Raw genomic sequence first — 26235 nt, forward strand, 5'->3', positions numbered from 1 at the left:
GTTTCCCCCCATATGCTTGGCAGTGGACCTAGAAATGGACTGGAAGTACTTCTGGTCCACTTCCGGGTCTACCGCCGAGTGTGCAGGTGACCCCTCCATGCTCCCATCTGCCCCACCATCACCATCTTTTCGTGTGACGAAGCCATCAGAAAAGCCAATGGCACTTTATCGTGCATCAGCAGATGCATGACGAATAGGTCCAAGGAGGTGATACTTCCCCTCTATCGGGCGCTGGTCAGACCGCAGTTAGAGTACTGCGTGCAATTCTGGGCGCCGCACTTCAAGAGGGATGCGGATAACCTGGAGAGGGTCCAGAGAAGGGCCACTCATATGGTTAAGGGCCTACAGACCAAGCCCTACGAGGAGAGACTAGAGAAACTGGATCTATTCAGCCTCCGCAAGAGAAGGTTGAGAGGCGACCTTGTGGCTGCCTATAAGTTCATCATGGGGGCACAGAAGGGAATTGGTGAGTATTTATTCACCAAGGCGCCCCCGGGGGTTACAAGAAATAATGGCCACAAGCTAGCAGAGAGCAGATTTAGATTGGACATTAGGAAGAACTTCTTCACAGTTAGAGTGGCCAGGGTCTGGAATGGGCTCCCAAGGGAGGTGGTGCTCTCCCCTACCCTGGGGGTCTTCAAGAGGAGGTTAGATGAGTATCTAGCTGGGGTCATCTAGACCCAGCACGCTTTCCTGCTTATGCAGGGGGTCGGACTCGATGATCTATTGAGGTCCCTTCCGACCCTAGCATCTATGAATCTATGAATCTACAGCATGGAAAAGTAATTAGATCATTAAAAATGGTGGACTCTAAAACCCTTTGGGTTTACACCCTGTCCCTTGTGGCTTGAAACCATTGGTAGAACAGATGTCTCTTCTGCTGAAGGGAAGGCTATCTCCTTGGTACATGTTCCCTCCTTTGATCTTTCTTCTCCCATACCCAAGTGGCACAAGGTTCAAAGCTATACCTCTTGAAACAGGACAGGCAAGAGAAGATCTTGTGTTTTGCACTCTTGAGTTTCATCTGTTTAGTGTTCCTCCAGTCTTCAAGTTCATCCCATTCTTTCTGTATACGAGACTGATCTTTTTACTTATAGTACCTCCCAATTTTGTGCCACTAGCTATTTTCAGCATCACATTTCTACTTTTTGTGCCTACATTGTTAATAAAGAGATGTAACAATTTGGTCCCCAAATTGATCCTAGTGGGATTCCATTATGAAATCCCTCCAGCTTGATGCATCTGTTTTCAGTGCTTCAAATTGTCATTTCCCCGTTACCTTTTCCTTACCATTCACTAGTAATTTTCCCCTCGTAACAGCGATGACTAGAAAATGGTATTTAGAAGTTTGTTTTTAGGAACTGGCTTATAGGTAAAGTATATATATATTAGAACAATGGTCCAGAGCAGCAGCAAGGGTTAATTGACTAAAAGCAACTAAAAGCCTGGTTGTCACACAGTTTCACAGCCTTCAAAACAGACAGGGATAGACACACAGTGTGCATCCAGATGTATGTGGATGTTTGGTTCCCTGGGGACAAGTAGCAGTGGCACACCTTACACCGCCGCTACTTGTCCCTGGGAAATGCCCATGCCACGTGCGCTTTGGTGTGCAGCAAGTTGCCCCGGGTTGGGTAGGCAAGGCTGGGGCCAGCACTGTACTGGTCCCAGCAGCCTTACCTGGTGTCCTGGGGACCTCCCAGGGCTGCAGCCACGGCATTTCTGCCATGTGGAGCCTGGCTGGCAGCCACAGCATGGCTCCAGGTGTCCTGGCCCCACTTTTCAGCAGTGCATACTGGCCGAGTGTGCGTTGCACCTTATTTTTTTTCTGCATTTTTTTTTTTTTTGACCTCTGGATATCCAAAAAACACCACAGAAAACAAACTTGGTGCAGCGCATGCTCGGGCAGCACATCCTTGCAGCACGGAGAACACTGGACTGTGCAGTATGTGGTCCTGCAAATGTGTTTGCAGGGCCACATACCACACGACTGTGCTTGTCTGGGTGCGCCCACAGGTTGGGAAATCAGAGGTGTGTACCACACAGTTTCATAATATGAGATAAGGTAGCTCCAGCTCACAGGGCCCAAGTGCAGTTCCCTTGAGATTTCCAGTTTTGGAGAACAGACCAAATTAGGAGAAGACCAGGAAAGCCCAAATTAACATGTATGCATGTGATGGGCTTGTGAAACAAAGGAATATGCTGACAGGACAGAACATGGACAGTATGACGACCACAGTAAGACCAGTCAGCTACACCCATGAATGAAGAGTCATCGGGAGGGGAGAAGACTACAAAAGAAGGGATTTTAGAGCAGCAAAGGGTCCCTGAGTGGGGAACACGAGGCACCATGGACAGAGGGAACCCCCCCAGCCTGTCTCATCCACCTTGCTGGGCGGGGACCACCAGCCTGTCTCATCCACCTTGCTGGGCGGGGGCAGACATGGGCCTTGGCTTCCAACCTCCAGACTGCTGACATCTGACATTCAAGAGAGAACCTCAGAGTGAAGCTTGCATCCTGGCCAGGCGTACCTTGACTCTTGTGACTTCCCTGGCACTGGTAGGTATAGAACTGCTTGTATTATTCTTACCTGCTATCACTATGTATCAATACAATTCACTTATTATTGAGTGGAAAGGCTGTGGTCCGTCTGAGGGTTTGGGTCCACCCAGAACAAAGTATCTGGGTCATGAATCCAGTGCCAACAGCAGTATCAAATGATTTACTAAGGTCCAGATACATGAGGTTAACCACATTTATAAAAACAAGTTATTTTATCAAAGAAAGCTATCAAGTTAGTCTGATACAAACTCCTTTGCCATTTTATCCCATTTTCCATTTACCCTTATGGCTCTCCTTGAAAATTTGTTCTCAAAATCTACAGGCTGTTAATGTCCATATAGGATTATAGGAAAGTAGGGCTGGAAGGGAACTCATCTAGTCCAGCTCTCTGGTGAAGGCAGGATAATCCCTGACTAATCCATCTCAGCCAAGTGTCTGTCTAATCTGCTCTCGAAAATGTCCAATGGTGGAGATTCCACAACTTCTCTAGGTAACCTGTTCCAATGTTTGACTACTCTCATAGTCGGAAAGCTCTTCCCAATCTCAAACCTAGATTCTATCTGCTGAAGTTTGAGGCCATCGGTCCTAGTCCTGTCCCCTAGAGCCACAGAGAAGGGCTCATCTCCATTCTCTTTAGAATCACCCTTCAGGTTTTTTGAAGACTGTTATCAAATCCCCCTGTCTTCTCTTTTCCAGACTAAATAATCTTATTTTTTCAGCCTTTCTTGCCTGTAACACACCTGTATTTACCCATATCTTTCTTTTTCACCCTTCTTATGTGTATTGTATTTTTTCCTCTCACTTACGTGGTATCACCCACATCTTAACGAATCATTAAAGATCCTTCCTGCCAGACCTGCAATTTCATGTGTCATTTGTTACAGAACTCTAGGAGCTTATGTGTTCTCCCCTACTTCAGTGCATTCGGCTCATTAAGTCTTGCTTCCACATCTGTTGTGGTTCTTTCCATTGATATGGCTGGGGAATCTCATGCTGTTTGCTTTAGTAACCTGTGTAAATTATATGGATTTCTTATCTTTGGTGGTTCTTACTTTCACTCTGCATTTCCTGACCTCTAAGATTTTCATCAGTCTGTGATCTACCCTGTTTACATCTTGAAGTGGTTCTTTGTCCACTTAAGTCTAGCGATCCTTCCTACAAATTGTTCTACTTTCTTAAGAAAGATTCCTGATATTGCTAGCACCTTTGACGTGAAGAAACTCCAAGCTTCCTTTACATTCAGGTCCCTGAACCCTTCAGGCCAGTCGACTTCCCTAACTAGTTTTTTTTTTTTAATTGACAAAACTAGGTCCTTTTGAAATTGAGTATAAATCAATTGCCTTAGAATTGGTCACAGACCTATTTGTATTTATCATTCCCTTTTCATTTATAGCATCTTGACTACTTACCAAAACCAAGTCGAAAATAGTATCCCTCTCTCATTGATTTAGCAGCTATTCAGTTCAGAAATTTGTCTGCTATTGCCTTCAAGAATATCAGGATTGTAGTAGCATTTGCTATGCATTCTGTATCTGGGGAGTAAATTTTCCCATTATGATACAGTTTTTGGAATCATTTCTCTCTCCGCACTGAAAACAGTAAGCTAGTACTGTATGTCCAATTTGATGGACATATGTCTCTGTCAAACTCTATCCCTAAGGGCCTATAGCAAAGTCCCAGCACTTCCCAACAAACCATTTTTTAGCATCCTACCTGACCATGATAATGATGTAAACAGATTCTGTTTTGTCTGGGTTATCCTTCATTTTTTGCCCTCTTACACTTTTGCCTCTATTTCTGTCTTTCCTAAAAAGTTTGTATCCTTCAATGTTCTGTTTTTTTCAGTCACAATAATTATTCCAACAGACCACAAAAGTCGCTATTATTTTTGCACAAGAATCTGGGGTAAAATAAGCCTTGAACTCAGAGGTATGGTGGCAATGGTATATGAAGCAGCATCATTGGCTACACTGCTGCTATTTTTGGGCTTCTCCTCCCCCCTCCAAGGGTTGGCAACTGGGGCTCCTTTCCCAGTTACCTTCCCCTCCCCCTCCCCCTCCCCCTCATTATAATACTGCTTGAGCTAGAGAGCAGTCCTTAAAGAGCAAAACAATTAGCTTGCTGTTTCTTATTAGTCATTCATATAATTTATGTAAGCAAAATTACTGAATTGCAGGCTTCATCCATAGGTATATACTAGGGATGACAGAGTCATGCTACAGTAGGGCAGTATGTTAGAGTTCTCTCTGTCCATTGACTGGTTATTCAAGCCCTGCAAGGTAAGGGGCTGGTCTCAGAGTGATGTCCATTTTTCCACATGGTAAAAATATGCTAAAAACTGTCATCGAGGTCCATGCTTTTGGGGAGTGCAAACCTACTATTTGATCAACATAAAGACTTACTGACCTTCTCACTAAAATGGGAGGGAAAATAAATTAACTGGGAATCAAGAACTAAACCTGCAATAGACTCCCTGGTGAGATCCAGATGTGCACACACATGTGGTTTGTTTCATAGTTAGTAGGGTTGGAAGGGACCTGAGCAGATCATCAAGTCCGACCCCCTGCCATGGCAGGAAAGAGTACTGGGGTCAAACAACCCCGGCGAGGTGTTCATCCAGCCTCCTCTTAAAGACCCCCAGGGTAGGAGCCATCACCACTTCTCTTGGAAGTTGGTTCCAGATCCTAGCCACCCTGACTGTGAAGTAACGCCTTCGGATGTCTAGTCTAAACCTACTCTAACAATTTGTGGCCGTTATTCCTTGTTACCCGGGGGGGCGCTAGGGGGAACAGGGACTCTCCCAATGCCTGCTGCTCCCCCCTGACTAGTTTGTAAACGGCCACTAGATCCCCCCTCAGCCTTCTCTTGTGGAGGCTGAACAGGTTCAGGTCCCTTAGCCTCTCCTTGTAGGGCCTACCCTGCTGCCCCCGATCATGCAGGTGGCCCTCCTCTGAACCCTCTCAATGCTGGCCATGTCCCTCCTGAAGTGCGGCGCCCTGAACTGGACACAGTACTCCAACTGCGGCCTGACCAGTGCCGCATAGAGGGAGAAGGTCCTTGGACCTGCTTGAGATGCATCTGTGGATGCATGACAAGGTGTGGTTGGCCTTCCTGACTGCATCCCCACATTGTCGGCTCATGTTCATTTTGGCATCAATAATGACTCCAAGATCCTTTTGTGCCTCTGTGCTGATGAGAAGGGAGTTCCCCAGCCTGTAGGTATGCTGTTGGTTCTTTCTCCCTAGGTGCAGTACCTTGCACTTGTCAAAGCCCTGGGGGACCCCACTGCCTACATCCCTCCAGGTCGAAAATGACCCATCCACCACCACTGTCTGAGTGTGGCCCACCAGCCAGTTAGCGACCCATTTGACTGTGTAGATGTTGACGCCACAGTCCCCTAGTTTTTTAATGAGAATGGGGTGAGACACAGTGTCAGAGGCCTTCCTAAAGTCCAGAAAGACTATGTCCACTACGACACCTGTGTCCAGAGATTTTGTGACCTGGTCATAGAAGGCCACCAGGTTGGTCTGACAGGACCTGCCCCTAATGAATCTGTGTTGGTTGCCCCTAAGCATAATCTCCCCTGCTGGCCCCTTGCAGACATGCACCAGGATAATTCTCCCAAAAAGCTTACCCAGGATCGAGGTAAGACTAACTGGCCTATAGTTTCCTGGGTCCTCCTTCCTCCCTTTTTTGAAAATGGGAACCATGTTGGCCCTTTTCCAGTCCTCTGGAACCACACCAGACTCTGCAAACCAATTTGCAGCACCACAAACCGCACAAGTTGCACATTAATCAGTGCATAGTGCTGCTAATTTGCAGCACCAGGCCAAAATTTGCTACTGGGATTTCCCAGTAGCAAAAAAAAATCCTGGGGAAAAATGCTGTGCAACCCATGCCAAAGTGGCAAGCGCTAGGACAAATGCAAAGATGGGGGAGCAGGCAGCCCTGAGCTGGCTGTTCCCCTGTCTCTGTGTGCCTCAGCTCAGGGGCTTCACTTTGAAGCCCTGGCTCCAGGGCACCCTGTGCCCCAGCCAGCCTCTCCTTGCCTGGCTGGGGCACAGTGTGTCTCAAGACAGGGGAGCAGGCAGCCTTGGACTGGCATGCAGAGGCAGGAGACAGCCTCCACTGAGGCACACGGAGATAGGGGAGCAGCTAGCCCAAGGCTGCCTGCTCCCCTGTCTCGAGACACACTGCACCCCAGCCAGGTGGTGAGCAGCTGGCTGAGGCTTAGGGTGCCTCATTGTGGAGGCTCTGTATTGTGCAGAGATGGGGGTGCAGGCAGTCCTTGGCGACCTGCTCCCCCATCTCCATATGCCACTCTCTTAGTGGCCGGAGCTCTCAGTGCCTCAGCACAGGGGATGGCTGCTGAAACACCCTGTACCCCAGCCAGCACCCCCTGCAGCATGTGGAGCAACAGGACAGTGTCCCACTGCAAAGCACACAGGCAGGGTGGGCAGGGAGTGTAGGTGTTCATAGATAAAATCCTGGCACCACTGAAATCAACAGGAGTTTTGTCAAAGGGTCAAGATTTCACACACATGTTTATATCCAAAATTTAGTTTTTATTAAAATAAAGGATGGACAGGGGCACATGGAGAGGAGATGTCACGTAAGTCCACTAAGTCCCTGGTTAGTTTTGACAGTTCTTAAACACAGTAAAACTAGCAGACATACTTCATCCAAACAACTGCAGCACAAAGTAGCTGCACAGATTTGTGCTGCTACTATTTGTGGGCACACCCCTGCTTATGTGGACCTGGCCACTCTGTGACATGGAGCAAGTACTCCACTTTTCTTTGCATCAGCTTTCCCATGTGTACAATAAATAATATCTCCTTGTCTCACAGAGATATTTTAAGGGAATATGTTATTCGTTATGTGTGTGGTGCCTGGATGCTTTATACAATACAAATAACTACAGTTCTTCTGCTAAGCTGGAAAATGACTTCTAATTCAGAAACTCAAAGCATATTTTTGCATTAAAATATATGTATTAGCTCTGTTTTGAATCAGATCTTAGTGTTGAGTCTACACCACCATGTAAACTGTTCTGTCTGGTGAAATCATTCCAGATTCTAAATCATTCCCTTAACAATAATGAACACATTTTAACACATAATTGACTTCAGTTTAGTTTAATATTAGGATCTGAACCTCAGACAATGGGTGCTTCTTAGTTTTGTCTATTACACTAGAAAAAAGTCCCTTAAAGATGCTGTTATTGAGCAAATTGTGAGTTTGGTGGAAAATGTGGATATGCTGTATTCTTGCCAATCCACAAGATGAGTTAGCAACCAACGCCCAACATACAATATTTCTGCTGGGAATAGATTTCAAATATAGAACACAAACACCTGATACAATGAACAACTGGTGATAAACATCAGCCCTGAATATTTATCTGAATTGTTCTGAAATGTGTGGTGGGAGATGTTTACTCTCCCTGATTTTAAATCCCTCCTGCTTTGTGGTAACACAGGTGGCCACACAGGTGATCTCAGACTTGGATTGCATCACTTTTTCTCAAATTTAAACAAAGTTTTTCCTGCCCAAGGCTTAGGTAAGAGGAACACCGCCCCACCCCCATGAACTTGAATCACTTGTGGAAAAGGCAGGGTAACACTATCAACTTCCAACAGTCTAGATAACATCTACCAAGCAGCCAGTAGGCATTTTAAAATGAAAACACATGCTGTTTAGTGCAATTTTAGTGCATTCCGAGAAGTACCATGCGCATTTCATGAGCCAAACTAAAAAAAAATGAGGCAAGACCTGGAATCAAGTTTGTGTTTCTTCAGGAGTCCATTTTATGTGACATTAAAAGGCCACATGATCTCACTCACAAATGCATTTGAATTTCCAGCTGAGGATTAGATATGGAGCATGGGAAGACCACATCAGTACTTCCAGTCAGACACCTCAGTCCATTTTTGTAGGCACTAATGCAAATGTAGCTAGATTTCTACAGGTTCTGAATATCCACCACTCTCAGATTTGGTTTCACACTTTTGAAAATCAAGGCATTAATTTATGTTCCTAATTACGGAACTGAAAATGTTGGCTATGGGTTGTAACTTGCATAGGTGGTCTGTATTGTAGTGAGCTGGATCCTGAGAGTCAGAACTGTTACTCTGCTTCTTGCTTTGATGCTATTTATCTGAATTTGGGGAGGTCATTCAGGCTTACTTCTTCAAGTGCCCGTTCATTTTGGGTGTCCAGTATCTGGCCTGATTTTTAAAAGGTGTTGAAAACTCATCACTCCAGTAAACTTTAGTGGGAGCTGTTAATAATCAGCTCTTGGAAAATTCAGGTATAGGGATCTAAAGTTGGGCACCAGCATAAGTATAAACTTCTGAAAAATATAAGGCCTCAGTCTCTCTTACCTGTGTTTACCCCTCTGAAAAATCCCTATCCTAGAGGGATAGGTATTGTGGTGTGTAATGGTTGCAAACAGCTTTGAGCCTGGATAAAGACAGCATACTGCAAAGTGTGCTGCAAACTGCTCTCTTTCTAAAAAATCTTAAAACATCAAAAATGTTGTGTTTCAAATTAAGGGATGATTAGAGTTGTGTCAGCCATTGTTTAATTTTAACTGCTTCTGTATTTTCTCATTTGTGCCACAACACTAACATAGGCTTACAGTCAATGCAGTAAAATCAATGCAACCATCATAGCAGATTCACTTAAACTGGTTTATTCCTCACTTGGTACAGTTTAAGTTAGAGGTAGGCTAAACCAATGTAAAAGCGAGGGTTAACATTGTTTGAGTATACCTATATTATGGGGTTTTGTCAGTTCAGCTAAATTTCCCCAAACTGTAACGATCATCACCATCTCAACATTGTTTTAATCAAATAGTGTATTATTCTAAGCTGTGGGGTGAAGTTATCTGGTGCTCAGTGCCAGAAACATCATTTGAACTTCTGGCCTCTCACCACATGAGTTTGTGCTCTTCCAGATTGTATCAAGTGTACTGAAAATTTGTTAGCCCTTGTGTAAAAATAACAGTGAAGCTTGATTTGCTCCATTTCATGGTTTCCTATAAAGAACGATATTTCCACAGGATTTACAAGCTGGTTCTCCATCAACACATGCAGCCAACAAATGACTCTGACACTGAAACAGCTGCAGCTGTATTTGCAACTCCTGCCTTATGGAACTGGAATGCTATTCTAGCAGGGCTAAATGTGAAACCCAAACTTCTCAACTATTCAGAAACCTTTGCTTTTATTTAGCCAGCCATTAGCCAGGTGATTTACTTCTTTATCTTTTTTTAAACAAAACACGCCTAGCTTTTTACAGCAAGTTGTACAGTTCATTCCCAGGCCAAAAAAGGAAAGTTTAAATTGGAACAAAGATTGAGATGACAAATCTTGCTTTGAAAGAGAAAAAGTTGACAAGAATTTTTAGGAGCATTTCTTCTAAGAAAAAACCCCAAGGTTAAATTTAAAAGCTATGTAAATATTGGAAAGTGTGGTGGGCGTACAATTGGCTGGCACCCAGACAACTCTACTAGAGCAGAATTTTGTTAAGTGTAAGTTTGCTATCACATAAATATTTTTTTCTATCATAGCAGTACCCAAGATTCCCATTTCCCAAGGTGCCTGTTGTACTGAATGCTATACCAATGCATAGAACAGGGGAGGCCACCCCTGGCACAGGTGCCAGAGTGTGCGCAAAGGCATTTTGCTTGGCACATGTGCCTCAGGGCAGATGGCAGGGAAGTGGCTGGGCTGCCATAACAAGGATTGGGGGCTCATGGCTCCCCCACTGTCTGCCCTGGCACACCAACATCTTACAAGTCAAGGTTGTGGGTGCTTTTGGCACTGCCCCAAAACATTGCTGACCCCTGGCATAGAACATAATACTGGTAGGAAGTTTATAACAGTATTAATTTCACTTATATAGTGCCTCTGTCCAAAATTATCATAGTACTTCAACAACTAAACCTCCAAAATCCTTTTGAGGCAGGTAACTAACATATTTATTTCATTGTAGGGGCATGGAAACTGAGTCATATTCCAAAGGATTTGCCCACAACCACCAAAGGAGTCAGCAGTCAAGTAGAGATTAGAACAAACGCATCATATTCCCAGGCATTTGTAACCCAAGGGTCATGAATATATATACAATGCTTTATTATCACTCTGCAGATTATACTGTGCCCAGCATTGTGGTACCTTTGTCTACACTAGTAATGCTACAGTGCAAACTAAAACAACTGTTTATTGAGAAGCTGACTGCTACAGGAAAACTTCAAGGAAGATGTAATTTTGTAATAGGCTATACATAGTACAAAATTAAACTAAAGATGAAAAATCAAATTATTTTCTGGGAGATACACACGTGATTACTGTGATCATTTAAATTATTTTATAGGTTTAAGGAGTATCTGTCTCAATCTACATAATTATATTATGCATCTTTTAAAAAGTATGCATCATTCTCAGAATTCTAATCTTATGCCACTTGAATTTTCTATGGAACCAAAAACTTCTGAACAGCTGTGGGGGGAACTATGGGCTTACATGTGACTAAAGTATTTGTTCTAGTGAAGCTGCAAGGAAAAATATTCAGAGTAAGTAATTTCTAGTGTAAGTAGAAAAATTAGAATAATTGGCTATTTCATGAGATCTAATATTAGTGTGTTTGAATTTCATACATCTGATGAGATCAGCAAAGTGCTTTTCTCCTCTGAACAGCATTGCACAATTATTTGTGTGCGCTGCCTTGTGACAAGTTTCTCCCTAACTTTGCAGAATCTTTTTCCTCCCATATCCCTTACCCCTGTTAGAGATATATTGACCTTATTATGTCATGGTCTGAATATTATGGCACTAATTAGCTGGTGTGGCTGTGGTTTAGCTAACTTCAATCCTTGACACATGCAACAGAAAAGGTAGAAGAAACATTACTGGAAAAATTAAAGTCACTAAATAAGTAGTAGTAAAAATTATTATGCAATATTGCTGTATTGAAGCTTTGGGTCATTCTCTTTTTCTTAAATGTTCATGATTGTTAAAGAGAATTCAGCAGCATCTCATTTAAAAAAAAGTTTCAGAGCAGCATTGTCATAGTTAAGAGCATTGCAGCTTACAGCTGTGTTCATGAAGGGATATGAAACATCACTGTAGATTTCTGTATCATACATTTTAATAAGGAATGGGCAGAATCATCATAAAAAAATTCAACTTCTGCTATGTGACTCATAGCAGAGGAAAAGGGAAAACATGAAGACTATGAATAGAACATCTGGTAGTTGGAGTCAGTGATTAAGGGCTTTTTATACTGAGGATAGGGTAATGGCTGGATATGAGCTATTTTATAGTTAATTGTTATCAGTTTGATACTGTTTTAATGTCTGTAAAACCCTGGCCCAGGAAGTCCTCCTTATAAAGCAGCACCAGGAATTTCAATGGGGAGCCAGCATTGAGGCTTGTTCTATTTTATAAAGTTTAGCCAGGTTCTTAGGATGGATACAAACTGCAATCTTTCCCTGCTTCTGGCCAAAACAACTATCCCAATATAGCCTGCCAACAGAAAAATACTTTTGTCCACTTACTTTATGTTTTTTATGTCCATGCAAGCAGAAAAGCTACTCCTTGCTGTTAAATGCTGCATTTTCATAAGGGGGCTCTGCCAACATAGCAACACTAGCATGGCTATAGTAGCAGAGGCTCTATTGTAGATGAGCCTCCTCAGATACTATGGCAATGTGAACTATATAATGGCTAATACAAAAGCCTTTACCTACTGCTATGCTGTTCCAAACTGGACTGGTTATTGATGTATCAAGAGCTGTTCATGTGATGAAATTCCCGGTTATGGCTATGAGTATAACAATATCATTAGAATTATACTAATACATGTCCCTTTCTGGACACTCTTATTGTTGAATAATAATTTCCATATGAATACTTATACTGATGTGATCATAGCTACATAACTGTAGGGACGTGTCTTTTATTAAAATCTCTCTGATGGCGTTTCAGATGTTTCTAGATACTCAATGAATAAATCATAATATACATGTGCCCACAGATTGTAATAAATTATTAAACAAGAATTGAATGTGCTTAACTGTTCACCATGAATAATAAATTGATTGACTTTTACAAACTGTAAATTCATACTAATTATAGGATTTTTATTTCTAGATGCAGAGCCAAGGTACTTGATTGTAGTGCGACCTGCACGCACTTCAAATAAGAAAACCTGCTCAGGTAATGTAATATTGCCATGACACTTTCAACGTCAAATAAAGACAATGTTGTTTATGTAATGGAACTGAAAGGACCATATTTTAAAGAGTGAGTCTCCAAGTGAGGTAGCCAAATCCACATTTGAGTAATTTAAAATAAAATTTTAAGCATACATATCTAGGCAGTGCTTTGGTTTATATATATATAGATATATATAGATATATATATATCTTAAAACACACAGATGTAATACATGAAGGCTTTTATACTGACTTCTTGGATAAAAAATGTGAGATTTAAAATACTAAGTTTCCATTTTTTAGAATACGGAGACCAAAAGCGTATAGGAAAAAGTTGTCTTGGTTGGTTTAATGTTGATGCTCAGTTTTAAACAATAATTTTGCTTTGAACTATACTAATTTAAACATGGGAGGATCTATGATCCCCAAGCTATGGGGAAGCATGGTCACTCTTGAAGATAGGCTACAGATAGAGGTGGACCTAGACAGGCTAGCAAGTTGAGTGGATCGGAACCTGATGAAGTTCAACGTTGAGAAATGTAAAGTGCTCCACCTTGGGACAAGCAACCCCCAACACATGACATCTGTCTCTGCTGCTGGCAGCTGCCTAGGGCTGCCATGCACACTCCAGGCCTTGGCAGTAGCTGCAGCAGCCAGTGGCAGGGGCAAAGTGGCCATGCAGAGTGGGCTGGCAGATCCCAGGGGCTGCCACACAGGACCTGCTCCCAGCCAGGTCCAGCTTCTGTGCGCAGGGGATACAGCCTGTCCCAAAATGCTCTTTAGAAACTTGAATGACATTCATGCCTTAAAGGAAGGACCTTATACACATTATCAGAGAACTACTAACCTCACTAATACATTCTGCAGAAGGGAAAAGCCACAAGAGTTAAGAAGTTTTGAGTTCTTTTCCTGTGTCATAATTAGCAAGTCATTTATGCTATTAGCGCTTTACTTCCTCCTCTTAATATGTAGATAACTCTCTGCTTCCAAAATTAGATTGTGAAAGATAAATTCATTAATATTTTTAAAGCATTTGAGAGCCTCAAATGAAACATTTCTAACCATCTATGGCTTTGAGGAACTAATTTCTCTACCCTCGCTTGCAGGCATGAAGCAATATTTTTATTCAATAGAGGCACATTAAAAGATGCAATAACTGATTGCTGTTAAGATATTGCATAAAAAAATTAAACTGGCTAAAGCAACAGTTGAGGATTATTAACTTCATTAACTTCTGCAATCATGGGAAATTTTAATTAGATCAAGTTCACTAAATGATTTGTCTGAACCATTCTCCCAGGTGCAGCTTTGCTAACCTTAACTAATATAGATATGTAACAGGGTCCTACCCCAGGGGTGGCTATAATGTCCCTGGACCTCTCTCAGTCCTTATTGCCCTGGCTGTATTTGGGCAATCTTCCCTTTTCCTCCCCTGCCACACCTTGTTGAAATGATAACTTCAGAAAAGGGAGGCTGCCCCAAGGCTTCCCAGGTCAGATCTCCTCATGAGCATCAGTGTCACTGCTTATCCCCCTAAGGGCTAATCATAGCCTCTGAACCTCCCTTACTGCTGCACCCATGCCTTGCAGGTATTTCCAGTCATCACTTAAGTGGGCATCTTGCCCCACACCTTAGGCCTCCACTCCCTTATTGGAGCCTCAGCCTTCCCAGCTTCTGCCTCCACTAATCTGGCTAGTCCCTCTAGCCTGGACCCACTGCACTAGGCCTGGCTCCTTGGGCTCCATCCCTTCTCTCAGGCTGTGGGCCCTCTGGCCCCAAGCTCTGCCCACCTCTGGGCTGTGGGCTCTCTCTCCCTGTTCTGCCTCTCTCAGGCTATGGGCTCCTGGCCCCAATCTCTGGCCCTTTCTCTGCCCCTCCTGGGCTGTGGGCAGACTAGTCCTCTATATTTCCTCTTTTCTCTCTCTTGCTGCAGTTGAGCTCCTACCCTATCAGGTTCTTCCTTGCAGTGCTGCAGCCTAGCCAGTAATTCCTCAGATCATATTTGTGCATGCATTTTTTTCTGTCCCAAGGACAGGAATTTCCATTTGCAGTTATTGAATTTCTTCTGATTGATTGTGGACCATTTTTCCAGTCTATCCAGGTCATTCTGGATCCTAGACCTACCTTTCAGAGTATCTGCAACTTCACCTAATTTGGTGTCATTCAAAACTTTATTAAGTATGCATTCAATAACATCATCCAAATCATTTATTAAGATATTAAACAGTACTGGACCCACGACAGGCCCCCTGAGGAACCCCACTTGATATCTCCTCCCATTTAGATGTTGAGCCATTGATGGTTACTCACTGAGCATGATGATCTAACCAGTTATATATCCACATTACAGTATTATCATCTAGTCTGTATTTCCTAAGTTTAAGGAAAATGTTGTGGGAGACAATGTCAAGAGCCTTGCTAGAATCAAGTCAGATCTCATCCACTTCTCTCTCCTGATGCACAGAGCCTGTCACCTTGTCACAGAAAAAATTAGATTGATTAGGCATCATTTACTCTTGATGAATCCATGCTGGCTGTTTCTGATTGCCTTGTTCTCCTCTAGGTATTTCACAGTAGATTCCTTGAGGACCTGCTCCATGAGCTTTCCAAGTACTGAGGTCAGACTGATAAAACTGTAAATTCCCTGGATCCTCCTTCTTCCCTTTCTTAAATGTGGGCACTAGATTTGTCCTTTTCCAGTCACTGTGAGCAGTGTCTTGGGTGAGCAGCAGCTTACCTGACCTCCTCAAGTTCTCAAACAGGATAGCTGATGGCTCTGAAATTTCTTCAGTCAATTCCTTCAGTACCCTAGAGCGCATCCACTCTGACCCTGCCGAACTGAATGCATCTCATTTTTCTAAGTAACCCCCAATCTGTTCTTCCATTGCTTTAGGCTGTTTGAGTCTTTCCTTATCTTTGCTACCAGCTGTGCTTGTCATCTGGTTGCTGGTCCTATTTGTAAAGACGTAAGTGAAAAATGCATTAAATGCTTCAGTCTTCTCTGCATCATCCATAACTAGATTGCTTCCTGGATTCTATTTGAGACCTATAGTGTCTTTGGCCTTTCTCTAACTCTTGATATTCTTGTAAAATCCATTTTTATTGCCCTTTATGTGCATTGCCAGTTGCATCTCAAACCGTACCTTAGCTGCCTTAATTTCCACCCCTCCCCTCCGCATGGTTGTACAATACTCTTACACGCTTCCCTAGTACTATGACCAAATTTACACATTTTGTATGATTCCTTCTTGGGTTTCAACTCATTGAAGAGACTGCTGTCTAGCCAGGCTGGTCTCCTTTTACACTTCCCACTGTTTTGTTGTATCAGTTTGCTCCTGTGCCTCCTTAAAATACAGGCAGCTTTCATGAACTTCTTTTCGCCTTAAACTTTTCTCCTAGGGAATCCTGCCTACTAGCTCCGTTAATTTACTAACATCTGCTTTTCTGAAATCCAGCATCATTATTTTGCTGCTGTCCTTTCTTCTTTCCCTTTGGACATATGAACTCTATAATTTTGTGGTCACTGTCACCCTGGTTACCTCTCACCTTCACATTCCTAAACATTTTTTTCCCTGTTTGTGAGCAGCTAGTCAAGAAGAACTTCCCTTCCAGTTGGCCTTTCTGCCATCTGTATTAAAAATGTCTCTCCAACACACTCCAAAAATTTGCTGCAGTTCTTGGGTACTGCTGGGTTTTCCTTGCAACAGATGTCCCTATAATTAAATTCCTCCATGAGAGCCAGGCCCTGCAATTTGGAAACTTCCATCCGTTGTTTAAAGAAGGTGTCGTCTATCTCTTCCTCCTAGTTTGGTGGTCTACAGCAGACCCCAACCATGACATCCTTCCTGCTGCTCCCCCCTCTAACCTTTACCCAGAGGCTTTCAACAGGCATGATATTTGCATGAAGTGTCAGTCATATCAAATGAATGGAAGTTAAACCTTACTAGCATACTATTACATATTCCTAGAGCATGTGACACTTTACAGACAAACCATTTTAAAATGTTTCAGTTGAGTCTCTTTTATTTCCTTACTTTTGAAAAACTCTTGAGCCTGACTTTTATAGAGTTCAGAGAAAAAAAATAATTATGAGTTTTTCTAGGAAACTCTGAGTGATCTGACTTTGCTTTTTTAATTATAAATATCTCCATTTTAATACATATTGGGATACTGCTTACAATATATTAATATGTTGAAATTAATTTTAATTGTGTAGGTAACATTTTAAAGAATCAGCAGACTTCAAGTCGTTCAAGATATATTCGATAGACGTAGAGTGCAAATCATCTTTTCTCAAGAAAGAGCTTTAAGGTGAAGCTGTATAGTTACAGATAAGAAATGGACCTTTCTCTTCCATAAAAAGTCATATACATGTGATCCTTCTTTCCTCAAAGTAAATTAAAGTAATTATTTCACTGTAGAAAGGAGGAATGCCAAATAGCTTGAGAAATAAATGAACTATGTAAAAAAAACATACATGCACACACCATCAAGCAGGAGAAAGGATAAATTAGTCTACAAAACAGGCAGATGTTTAGAGTTTTGCCCATTAAAAAATGTAGTTCATTCCACAGTATTTTGCATCACAGCATGCTTCCTCTGGATGGGAAACAAAATGTGAATATGCTTCTCATCAATGTAGCACACCACGCCTACAACAGGGATTCTCCTGCTACCCACAAATTACTTAGTCACACGTCCTTGCAATTCTTCTTGGAAATCCCTTTAGAGCTCATAAATACTATTCCTTAACTCTCTTAAGGTACTGCTGATGAAATATGGGAGGCATAAAGAGGCACAAATCTTGAAGCCAAATTTGCTCCATGACAATGTATAGCACTTGGTAGATCACCACCTTTTTAAAGCCTTACCTAGATGTTTTTATTCAACTATAGAAGAATGGCTATAGAACTGTTTTCAGGCAAAGATAAACTCCAAATATTGCATAAGAGTTTATGGCTTAAGGAAAGACATGTAGCCAGATTATAGGCACCACTTGCAGCCTGTCAACAACTCTAAGGCAAGTAAGTTGGTAGGTTTCATTGTCCTCCTGGCAAAAAAGAAATCACTCAATATAAATCAGCACTGGATATAAATCTAGTAGTAGTGATGATTCTTACTAAGGAGATGTGTAGTACTATAATCACTTGGAAATTGAATATTTTCTCTCAGAATTGAGAGGGAAGAGTGCTCACATCAAGTCAAATATAATTGCCCTGCATTATACATTCCCTTTGAATTGACAGGGGAATTTAAATCTTAATTTATGTTGTTGTTGTCATCCCACTACAAGTTCTTACCCCAAAACACAGGAGAGAAATTAAGTGTAATTGGTATTGTCTTTTTCTTGCACAGGTCAGACCAAGATGTCCAAACCTCTGCAACTGGTAGTTGGCACTTTGACCCCATCCTCTGTCTTCCTTTCCTGGGGCATCCTAGTCAATCCACATCATGACTGGACTGCAATGAGTAACTGTGCTAGTGACAGGTAAATATACCCAAAGACAGGGTCTGTGAAACTCATGCAATATTTCATTTGACATTTAAAACTGAAGAGTATGAAGGTAAGCAGCTGACCAAAATTTGACAACAGCAATCATATCAGCACTGATTAAGGCAAGTATTTATCTGCCAAAATTTTCTTGCTATTCACATTTAGATCCTTTGTTCTTGTGAAGTCTCTGGTCCTCAGTTACGCTACTACAAATCAAGAGTAACACAATTTAAGTCAGCGGAAATACACTACTGTTACCCCATCCAAGCACAAGTTAAACCACTTATCATCTGCACAAGCCTGATAGAGGAAAAAACAAATTAAGATATTTTTTAATAATGCTTGATTTTATTGTTTCCTGTATCTGTCCTTTTGAATTTGTTAATTTCCTATTATTGATAGCTTCCACCTGGAGTAGAATGTAAATTATTAGGATTGGACCTAATTAGCACTGTACCTAAGTATTAGGATTTTGCTGGATTATGCCAACTAATTAGCGAGAATAAGAGACTGGGTCATCAGGTCAGAAAGGTTTGACTTGTTCACCAGGTGGCTATTTCTAGAGAGGTCAGGGTGTTAGGCAGCTTTGTCGGCTAAGTGGACTGTTAAATTTTAAGCAACTCTCTCCAAATGAAAACAATATAGATGCAGTTCATGAACTGACTGCCTTGTAGGAAGGAAGTGTTTGTTTTTTTTTCTCAGGTCTCTCTTTTTGGGTATTCCCTTTATGTCCCCCATGACTTCTGGCAGAGGGGCAAATACTGTCTTTATTTCTAGCCCCTCTGTTGAGCCCCATTGAATCAAGTGAGGCTTCAGGGAGTGAGTGAACAGAGTGTTTGTGCCTCATTATCCTGTTTCATGTCACTTCCAGTGCTTTGGAATAGCTTCCCCAGCTGCATGAACCCAATGACCTGCATGTCTTCCTTGAAATCTCTTTTTATTAATCCACTACTTTTGCTTGACTTGTTATCTCTGCAAATGCTAACACCATCTGTTACCATTCTTATTCCAGATCCTTTCCTATATCTGTCTAGTTAGAACCCAATCTTGTTCCCCTTGAACCTAATGGTGAAACGTTTGCTAATGTCATCCAACTGGATATGGGCACTTACAGCTTTATCTGAATCCCAGTGAAACTGGTGGAACTTTACATTGACTGAATTATACTTTGGATCATACCCACAGGATCAGAAGTTTCTTAAGGCAGGGAACTTTTCTATTTTTAAAATTTAAGTGGAAAGACAGCAAGAGACTTCAGAGACAATGCCCAGCATATGCCCACCCAGCAAGAGATAGTAAGTGCATAGATTGTCGCTTCCTTTGGTCAGTATGGGTAAGCAGGGAACGATAACATTTTCTTAAATATTCTCAACCCAAACATTAAACTTGCCATTTAACATACTTAACAGCACTTTCCACTAGGTTGTAGAGTGAGTGAATTATGTTTTCCCCTTGCCACCTACTGTGTTGAACTGTATTTAAGTGTGTTTTTATTCAGATTAGACATTTGCTTTCCTCCTCTAATAATGCATAAAGCTCATCTGTACCATATCCATTTCTCAAGTCTTCCAAAGTTCAGGTGCTTTCAAGAGTTCTTGAAACTCTTCTCCCACTTCTCTACAATATAATATTGACAAGTGCTGAATTGGACATTTCCAAGGTTGATAAACCCCATATTTGGGCTACCTTTTCTATTTAGAGAATTAGTTTGAAAGGAGAAGGAGAAAGGGTGGAGATAAAATAAAGTTTGATATCCTTTTTCCTTCTGCCCCCTCCCCACCACCACTGCACTGCATACTTGCAACCCCCAGTGCTGCATGGCATGCCCATGTGCACGTTTCATCACTGCACTGTATGCTTGTGACCATCCACCCCAACATCCACCCAAGGCTGCACTGCATGCCCTGGCCTCACCTTCAGCTCCCTACATTGCTCTATTGCCCTGCCCCTTGGAGCTGGCACAGGAAGCAGCAGCTGGACGAGCAAGAGGGAACCCAGAAACTCAGACTGTCCTTGCAGCCCCAGCGATGGGAGGAGTGGAGCTAGGTGGGAGTCCAGGGGCTGCAACTTAACCACTTGCAGGCTACATGCATTCCAGAGGCCACCAGTAGGAAATCTAGTTAATCCTGCATTTTGAAACATCACGTTGACTGTATTTAAAGTGTTAATATTCTACTGTTGTGGTTAGCTGCTGCTGTTTACCAGCAGTGTGTGGTAAATGTATTGTCCTAGCAAAATGCATGTATTCATATCCACATTAGGGTTGGAAACTTTACCTCTGGGTGTCCTGAAGCAGAGTCAGTGTTTTCAGTGACGCAAATTTTACCATCTGACAGATGTCCGGATGGTCATTAGGCTGTTATACAAATGTTGCATAATGTGGTCTAGTTGGATACATCACTGACTTTGGAGATGGAAACCATATGGTACAACATTGGCCAAGTTCCTCCCTAGAGTAACTCTGACTTCAGTGGAATTACTCCTTGGAAAATTTGGCAGTGAGAGCAGATGGCATGAAGGAGTATTGAACCAGTAGGTGTCATATTTCCAGGGAAATCATTGACTATGTTATAACTCTTTTATTAGGTCAGTGAAGTTTCCATGTATATGTTGCAGGTATACCACTTTCATCAAATGTCAAGAAATATACATATTTAAAAAGTCTAGCCATATGCTTGACAAGAGATTTACCTATGGCATTTCTTACAGGTGAACTTCATGTTGCTTCCATATCATTCTGGTATCTCCCTCTGACACTTTTCAACATTACTAAATGAAGAGCTTGCTTAATGCCCTCTGCCTCCTGCAAGGTGCTCAATGTCCTTAGCAGCCAATGAAATGATTGAAGACACACTGTATTACTTTGGATAGTACTCAGTTCTTTACAGACTCAGAGTCAAAGCTTCCTAGCTTTGCTCTATTTGATAGGAAAATTTTCATTCAAAGTCTTAAGACTCGGGCCACATCTACATGAGATGCTGACTACACAGTAGTTCATTGCTGCTGTGCAGTCAGTGTCACCTAAAAGCTGTTTGGTAATGCTATTGCACAGTAACTCTGGTTACTGCACAGTCAGCGTCTCATGTGGACATGGCCTGTGTGTATGGAGAAGGAATAGTATTTATTTTTGTGTCTTAAATGCAAAACACCGTTAAGTAGGGTGACTATACATCCTGGTTTGGCCACAACAGTCCCAGATTTTGTAGGCCATCCCAGCATCCTGGCTGGTTGGTGAATATTGAAACAAAAGTTCCCAAATTGGCTGCTGCAGGCAGAGGCTGGTGAGCAGGGGCACAGGGCACACTCCAGCATGGAGACGGAACGGGGAGTGTCCTAACATTGTCCTAAGACTCTCTCAGCATTGAGAAAAGAATTTGGCAGGCTGAATTTTCCTGCCTCACAGTGCCGGCCTTAGGTGTGGGCCACGTGAGTGACTGCCCAGAGCACTGTGGTCAGGCAGCAGCAGTGCCTGCCCACGTGCCTGGCTGGCATACGATGCCACTTCGCCTCCCTGCCAGACTGTCTCTCACGCCCCTGCCCGCCTGCCTCTGTGTCTGCCTGCAGCAGAGCTGCTGACTTGCAGGGTTGGGGGCAGTGTCCCAGATTTCCTTAAAAATAATATGGTCACCCTACTATTACAGCAGTGTCGTGCTTATATAATTAAACATCTCAAGGTCAAGAAGTACAACAGTGCCACCCTCAGTGTTAACTCAGCTTTATGTCATATCCTGTATTTTTGTGGCAGTCAGATGAGGGATAGGACAAAGTCAAAGGACTCTTCACCTTCTTCCGTTTTGTGTCCCATACACATGTTAAACACAGCTTGGCATTGTACTTGGATAAGTGCAGAAATGTGCCTCATCTAGTGTGCCTGGGGCATGAGCAACTATGTAGGTCTCAGGAGGTAGGGCCTCCCTACTAGGGAGAACTTTGAAGCTTGACCAGATGGAAGAAGAGAAGAGAACACTGGTCTATACCATCTTAAAGGTGCACTAAATGTCTCCTTGTCTAGCAGATCTGCCCTGGGTCTTCCCTGTAGCACAGCTTGTCTGGACCTTTCCATAGCTAAGAGCAGCTCCCTGTTATGCCTGTACTTAAGAGGCATAGTTGGACCTTTCCTCAGAAGAAAAAGGAACAGAAAGTATTGTGTGTGCATAACATGACTGGGTTAAGAACTTTGCAAAATTTATATTGACGTTTCCTGAAATGTCATGCAATTTTAATTGTCTTAATGTTGCAACAATGAGGGGAGGTCAGAGAGGATTGGTCATTTTATTTCCCATGGTAAGTAGAAATAAGGCATGAAAAATCTAAACCATTTTGTTGCCTTGTGGAACGTGCTTATACATTTCCTTAAATCCAAATAGCTAGCTGTACACGCATCCAGCTGTGAGGAGCTACAGTGTCATTAAGCACGCAGCTTACCACTTAATGAAACATTCTTCTGTGAATTTTCATTCCTGTGTTGTGCCTCTACAAAATTCCTCAGTGAAAACTATTGCCACACTTAGTTTAACATTTTGAAGTTCGGTTCTTACCATCAGAAAAACAATGCTGAAATTTGTTTGAGCAAGGGAAAATGCGTTGGCTGCCATCATTCCATATGTTGAAAAATCAAAGTCATTTTGATAAATTTATCCAAAAAAGACATATATTTAAGAATATGAGGGTCATGTGACTATTGAAATTGTTTAGACAGGAATGATCCTATGCTGAGCAGGGATTTGGTTTAGGTGACCTCTTAGGGGTCATTTCCAATCCAGTTTTTTCTATGATTCTATATATGTCAGTGGCACTGGCTTTCAGAAGAAACTTGGCTATACTGGGGGAATAATGAATCTGACTGTATGCATACCCTTGAAAAGAACAAAGTAAAACTTAAATAGCAGAGTGAAACAATTTTTCTAATTATTTTGTTATAGTAATAATAAGGTTATTTGAAACAATAGCAAAGTAAAAAAAAATAGCATGTAATTAGCAAGTTGGTAGAGTTCTCTTAATTAAACTGACCCATTTTCCTTGAAGAAATCACACTGAAATGACCAGCATTGGTTTTATATCCTGTTTTCTATGAGAACACTGACTGAATCTGTTAAATAAATCACAGATTAGGGATGTTCACAATTCATCTAGGTCTAATTGGAAATAATGGCTCTTTATTCCTATGTGTGACTAAATTAGCTATGATTAAATTGTTTTGAATTTTGGTTTGGATAAACTTCCAAAACAAAATTGCAGTATTTATACAAACCAAGTTGGTCTGGCAATTAGGCTGGAAATCTCATAAGACAGTCTGTCGTACAAGATTTTCAGTATTTAATGGTTTTGGCCCAGATACTTTGGCAGCGTTGGTGTTACTGATATTGAATAACTCTTCAAAAACTGGGGAGTCTGGCTGCAGAGAGAGATAGTTGGTTGATCATTTGATGGATGAAAGTGAAATCACAGGAGCACTGGAAAGAGAATGTCATTGAAACTGGATCAGAAGGATTTGCATGCCTGCCCCAGAATTTAGGACTTGATCCTGTTGTCCAAATTCAGTACAAGCACAAATGAGTCTTTGGATGACAGCAATGCATTTGAAAATATTTAGATACATTGTATGGATGCTACTCCTTTGAAGTGCTGCTATTCGCTGTCTTGGTTAGTAAGCATATAAAAATGGAAACTAAAGTTGACTGTTGGCCTCACTCTCCAGTAGCTTATGCATTATGATATCATTTACATGGCTAACAATAGAGTACAGAAGAGAGGCAACATGCCTGTAGGTAGGATGGAAATCTTTTACAGTCACTTTGACCAGGTGTCAATAGCTCTGCAGATTGTGAGGCAGAAGAAAACTAAGCCCAAGGAGGGTGTTTTGAATGAAGATTGCCTTTGTCTTTTTTGCTTTATTTCTGTTGTTGCTCTTTTACCATTATCTTCATTTGGAATTGTATGGATATATCTATATTGGGGAGGAATATGGCATGTATCTGAGGAAGTATGTTGGCTGACAATTTCAAGAATGATCATTTCATGGTGTGTTAAACCTCCACATATAGGAAGATCACCTTGGATGACTTGGGCTGTGTATTTCTTTACCCCACTCATTTGCCCGTCATTTTTAGACAGCACTAACGCTAGTAACAGATACAATACTTCTGTCCTCTTGACATTTTGGATTGTTGAAGTAGGTGAGCTTAGTTGCCACACGAAGAAAGAGGGATGAAATGCATCGTCAGAGATCTCCTGAAGAACCTCATTTAGATGCACTTTATGATGTGGGAAAACAGTGCTCATTAGAGATTCATTTTTATAGGACTCACCTAACATACAGTCATATATTATAGAATATGGGCAGGAGCAGAGAACCCAGTGAACTTTAAGATATAGTAATGAATACTTACTGCAGAAAGATTCAGTGTAATGGGCCAGAAATATGTTGATAAAAGGTACTCCTCACAACAAAAAATATTCTTAATGCTATCTGAATAGGCAAATCTGGACTGATTTTATGTACATGCAAAATACCTACTCTCCAATAAATTTTTGTGATGACTATGATAACACCTGCCTTGAATTCTGTGTTTTCTTTGTTTATGCATTAGAGCCAGCATTATATTCTCTCTCTCTCTCTCTCATATACATACCACACAGGACTGGTGGGCTGATTTGATTTGAGTATTGTAGCAGTGTGTGTTCCATGCCGACTTCACTGGGACAAATTCCATTTCACTTCTTCACCCTATTGTTTGCTGGATCTGCAAAAGGGTTTCTCCGGTTTCTTCCAAAGGAAGCAAACATGGGCTTGGCAATTTATGATGAACATCCTAATGTAAAATATACAGTTTTCTCTGTGAACTTTGCCAGAACAAAAGGTTTCCTGGAAATAATGTTTCTACTTTATTGCACGCAAGTGTTCTCAACCCTGTTGGTTGATTGTCTGGTTTTAACTCTTATTTTTAAAGGAAAGTTTAAAAACAACTAAAGATAAATTAAAGAAATGCCAATGAAAACTCTGCCAGCAACATGTTCTTATGCAAGCTATGGCAACTCGTTTAGTTTGTGTGACAGTCTTGGTACAGAGTCCCTAGGGCTACCTGCTGCCCCCTGAAGATCAACTCCCATCTGTCTGTCTGACTGACCACCCAAATACCTAATTCACTTCCCTGCTACACCTTGATGTTAGTATTTGGGTGTAGGCCTTCATTTTAGTCAGAGGACAAAACTTCATATGCCTCTCCCTTCTTGCATCATAGGGTTTCCTTTCCCAGACCCTCATAGTCTTTAGTCTTTACAGCCCCCCTATCCTGCCCATCAGTTAGTCTCAGGTGGCTTGTCAGCTCGCTCTTCTACAGAGCACCTTTCATTGTGGCCTTCCTACTCCCCTCACACCCACCCCATGCCTATTTGTCTGGCTCTTGTTTCCAGGGTGCCTTCCAATCTATTCAGTTCTTAGAGAGTGCCTTCTCCTCAGGCCTCCCCCGGCCCTCCTAAACACAACTGCGTTGCACCTACAGGAGCTCTTCTCCCTTCCAATACCAGGGTCCTTCTGCCAAGCACTTCCTGCTGTTTGGCTCATATAACTCAGTTTATACAGCTAAGCCATCTGTCTTAGAGACACAGTTCCCTCTCTCTCTCTCTCACTGTCTCTCTCACTCTATCTTTCTGTCTTAAGAATGGGGCTAAGGGCTTCCCGTTACAATTTGGCAGTCCACTGGAGAGTTTTACCAATTAATTTTCTCTCTTTAACCACCTATACTTAATTTATGAACGTGTTGCTCATAAACCTTAGAACTCATGTAAAGTATTGATTGGTTTACAGATTGTGTATTTGGAATATTCATAAGAATGCTGCCTTAAAAAATGTTAAGGTTGGCTTTGTTTTGATTTCATTTTACTGAAAATGGATTGGGAAAATCATCACTTTTAATGTTTTTAATATGAGTTGCAGCAAGTTCTTGCTGAAAT

At 41.9% G+C, this 26235-nt stretch overlaps 1 protein-coding gene across 36 annotated transcripts in view; it reads left to right on the forward strand.

Moving 5' to 3' along the window:
* Positions 1-26235, forward strand: part of ABI3BP (ABI family member 3 binding protein) — a 342180-nt gene that overhangs the window by 112363 nt on the left and 203582 nt on the right. For all 36 annotated transcript variants that reach the window (XM_006033054.1, XM_025214794.1, XM_006033038.2 and 33 more), the window contains exons 3-4: positions 12724-12789; positions 18144-18276. In XM_006033054.1, the coding sequence (XP_006033116.1) occupies positions 12724-12789; positions 18144-18276 (199 nt within the window). The remainder of the gene's footprint in view (positions 1-12723; positions 12790-18143; positions 18277-26235) is intronic.

This window comes from Alligator sinensis, unplaced genomic scaffold, assembly GCF_000455745.1.
Source record: "Alligator sinensis unplaced genomic scaffold, ASM45574v1 scaffold1286_1, whole genome shotgun sequence".
Taxonomy (NCBI): Eukaryota; Metazoa; Chordata; order Crocodylia; family Alligatoridae; genus Alligator; species Alligator sinensis.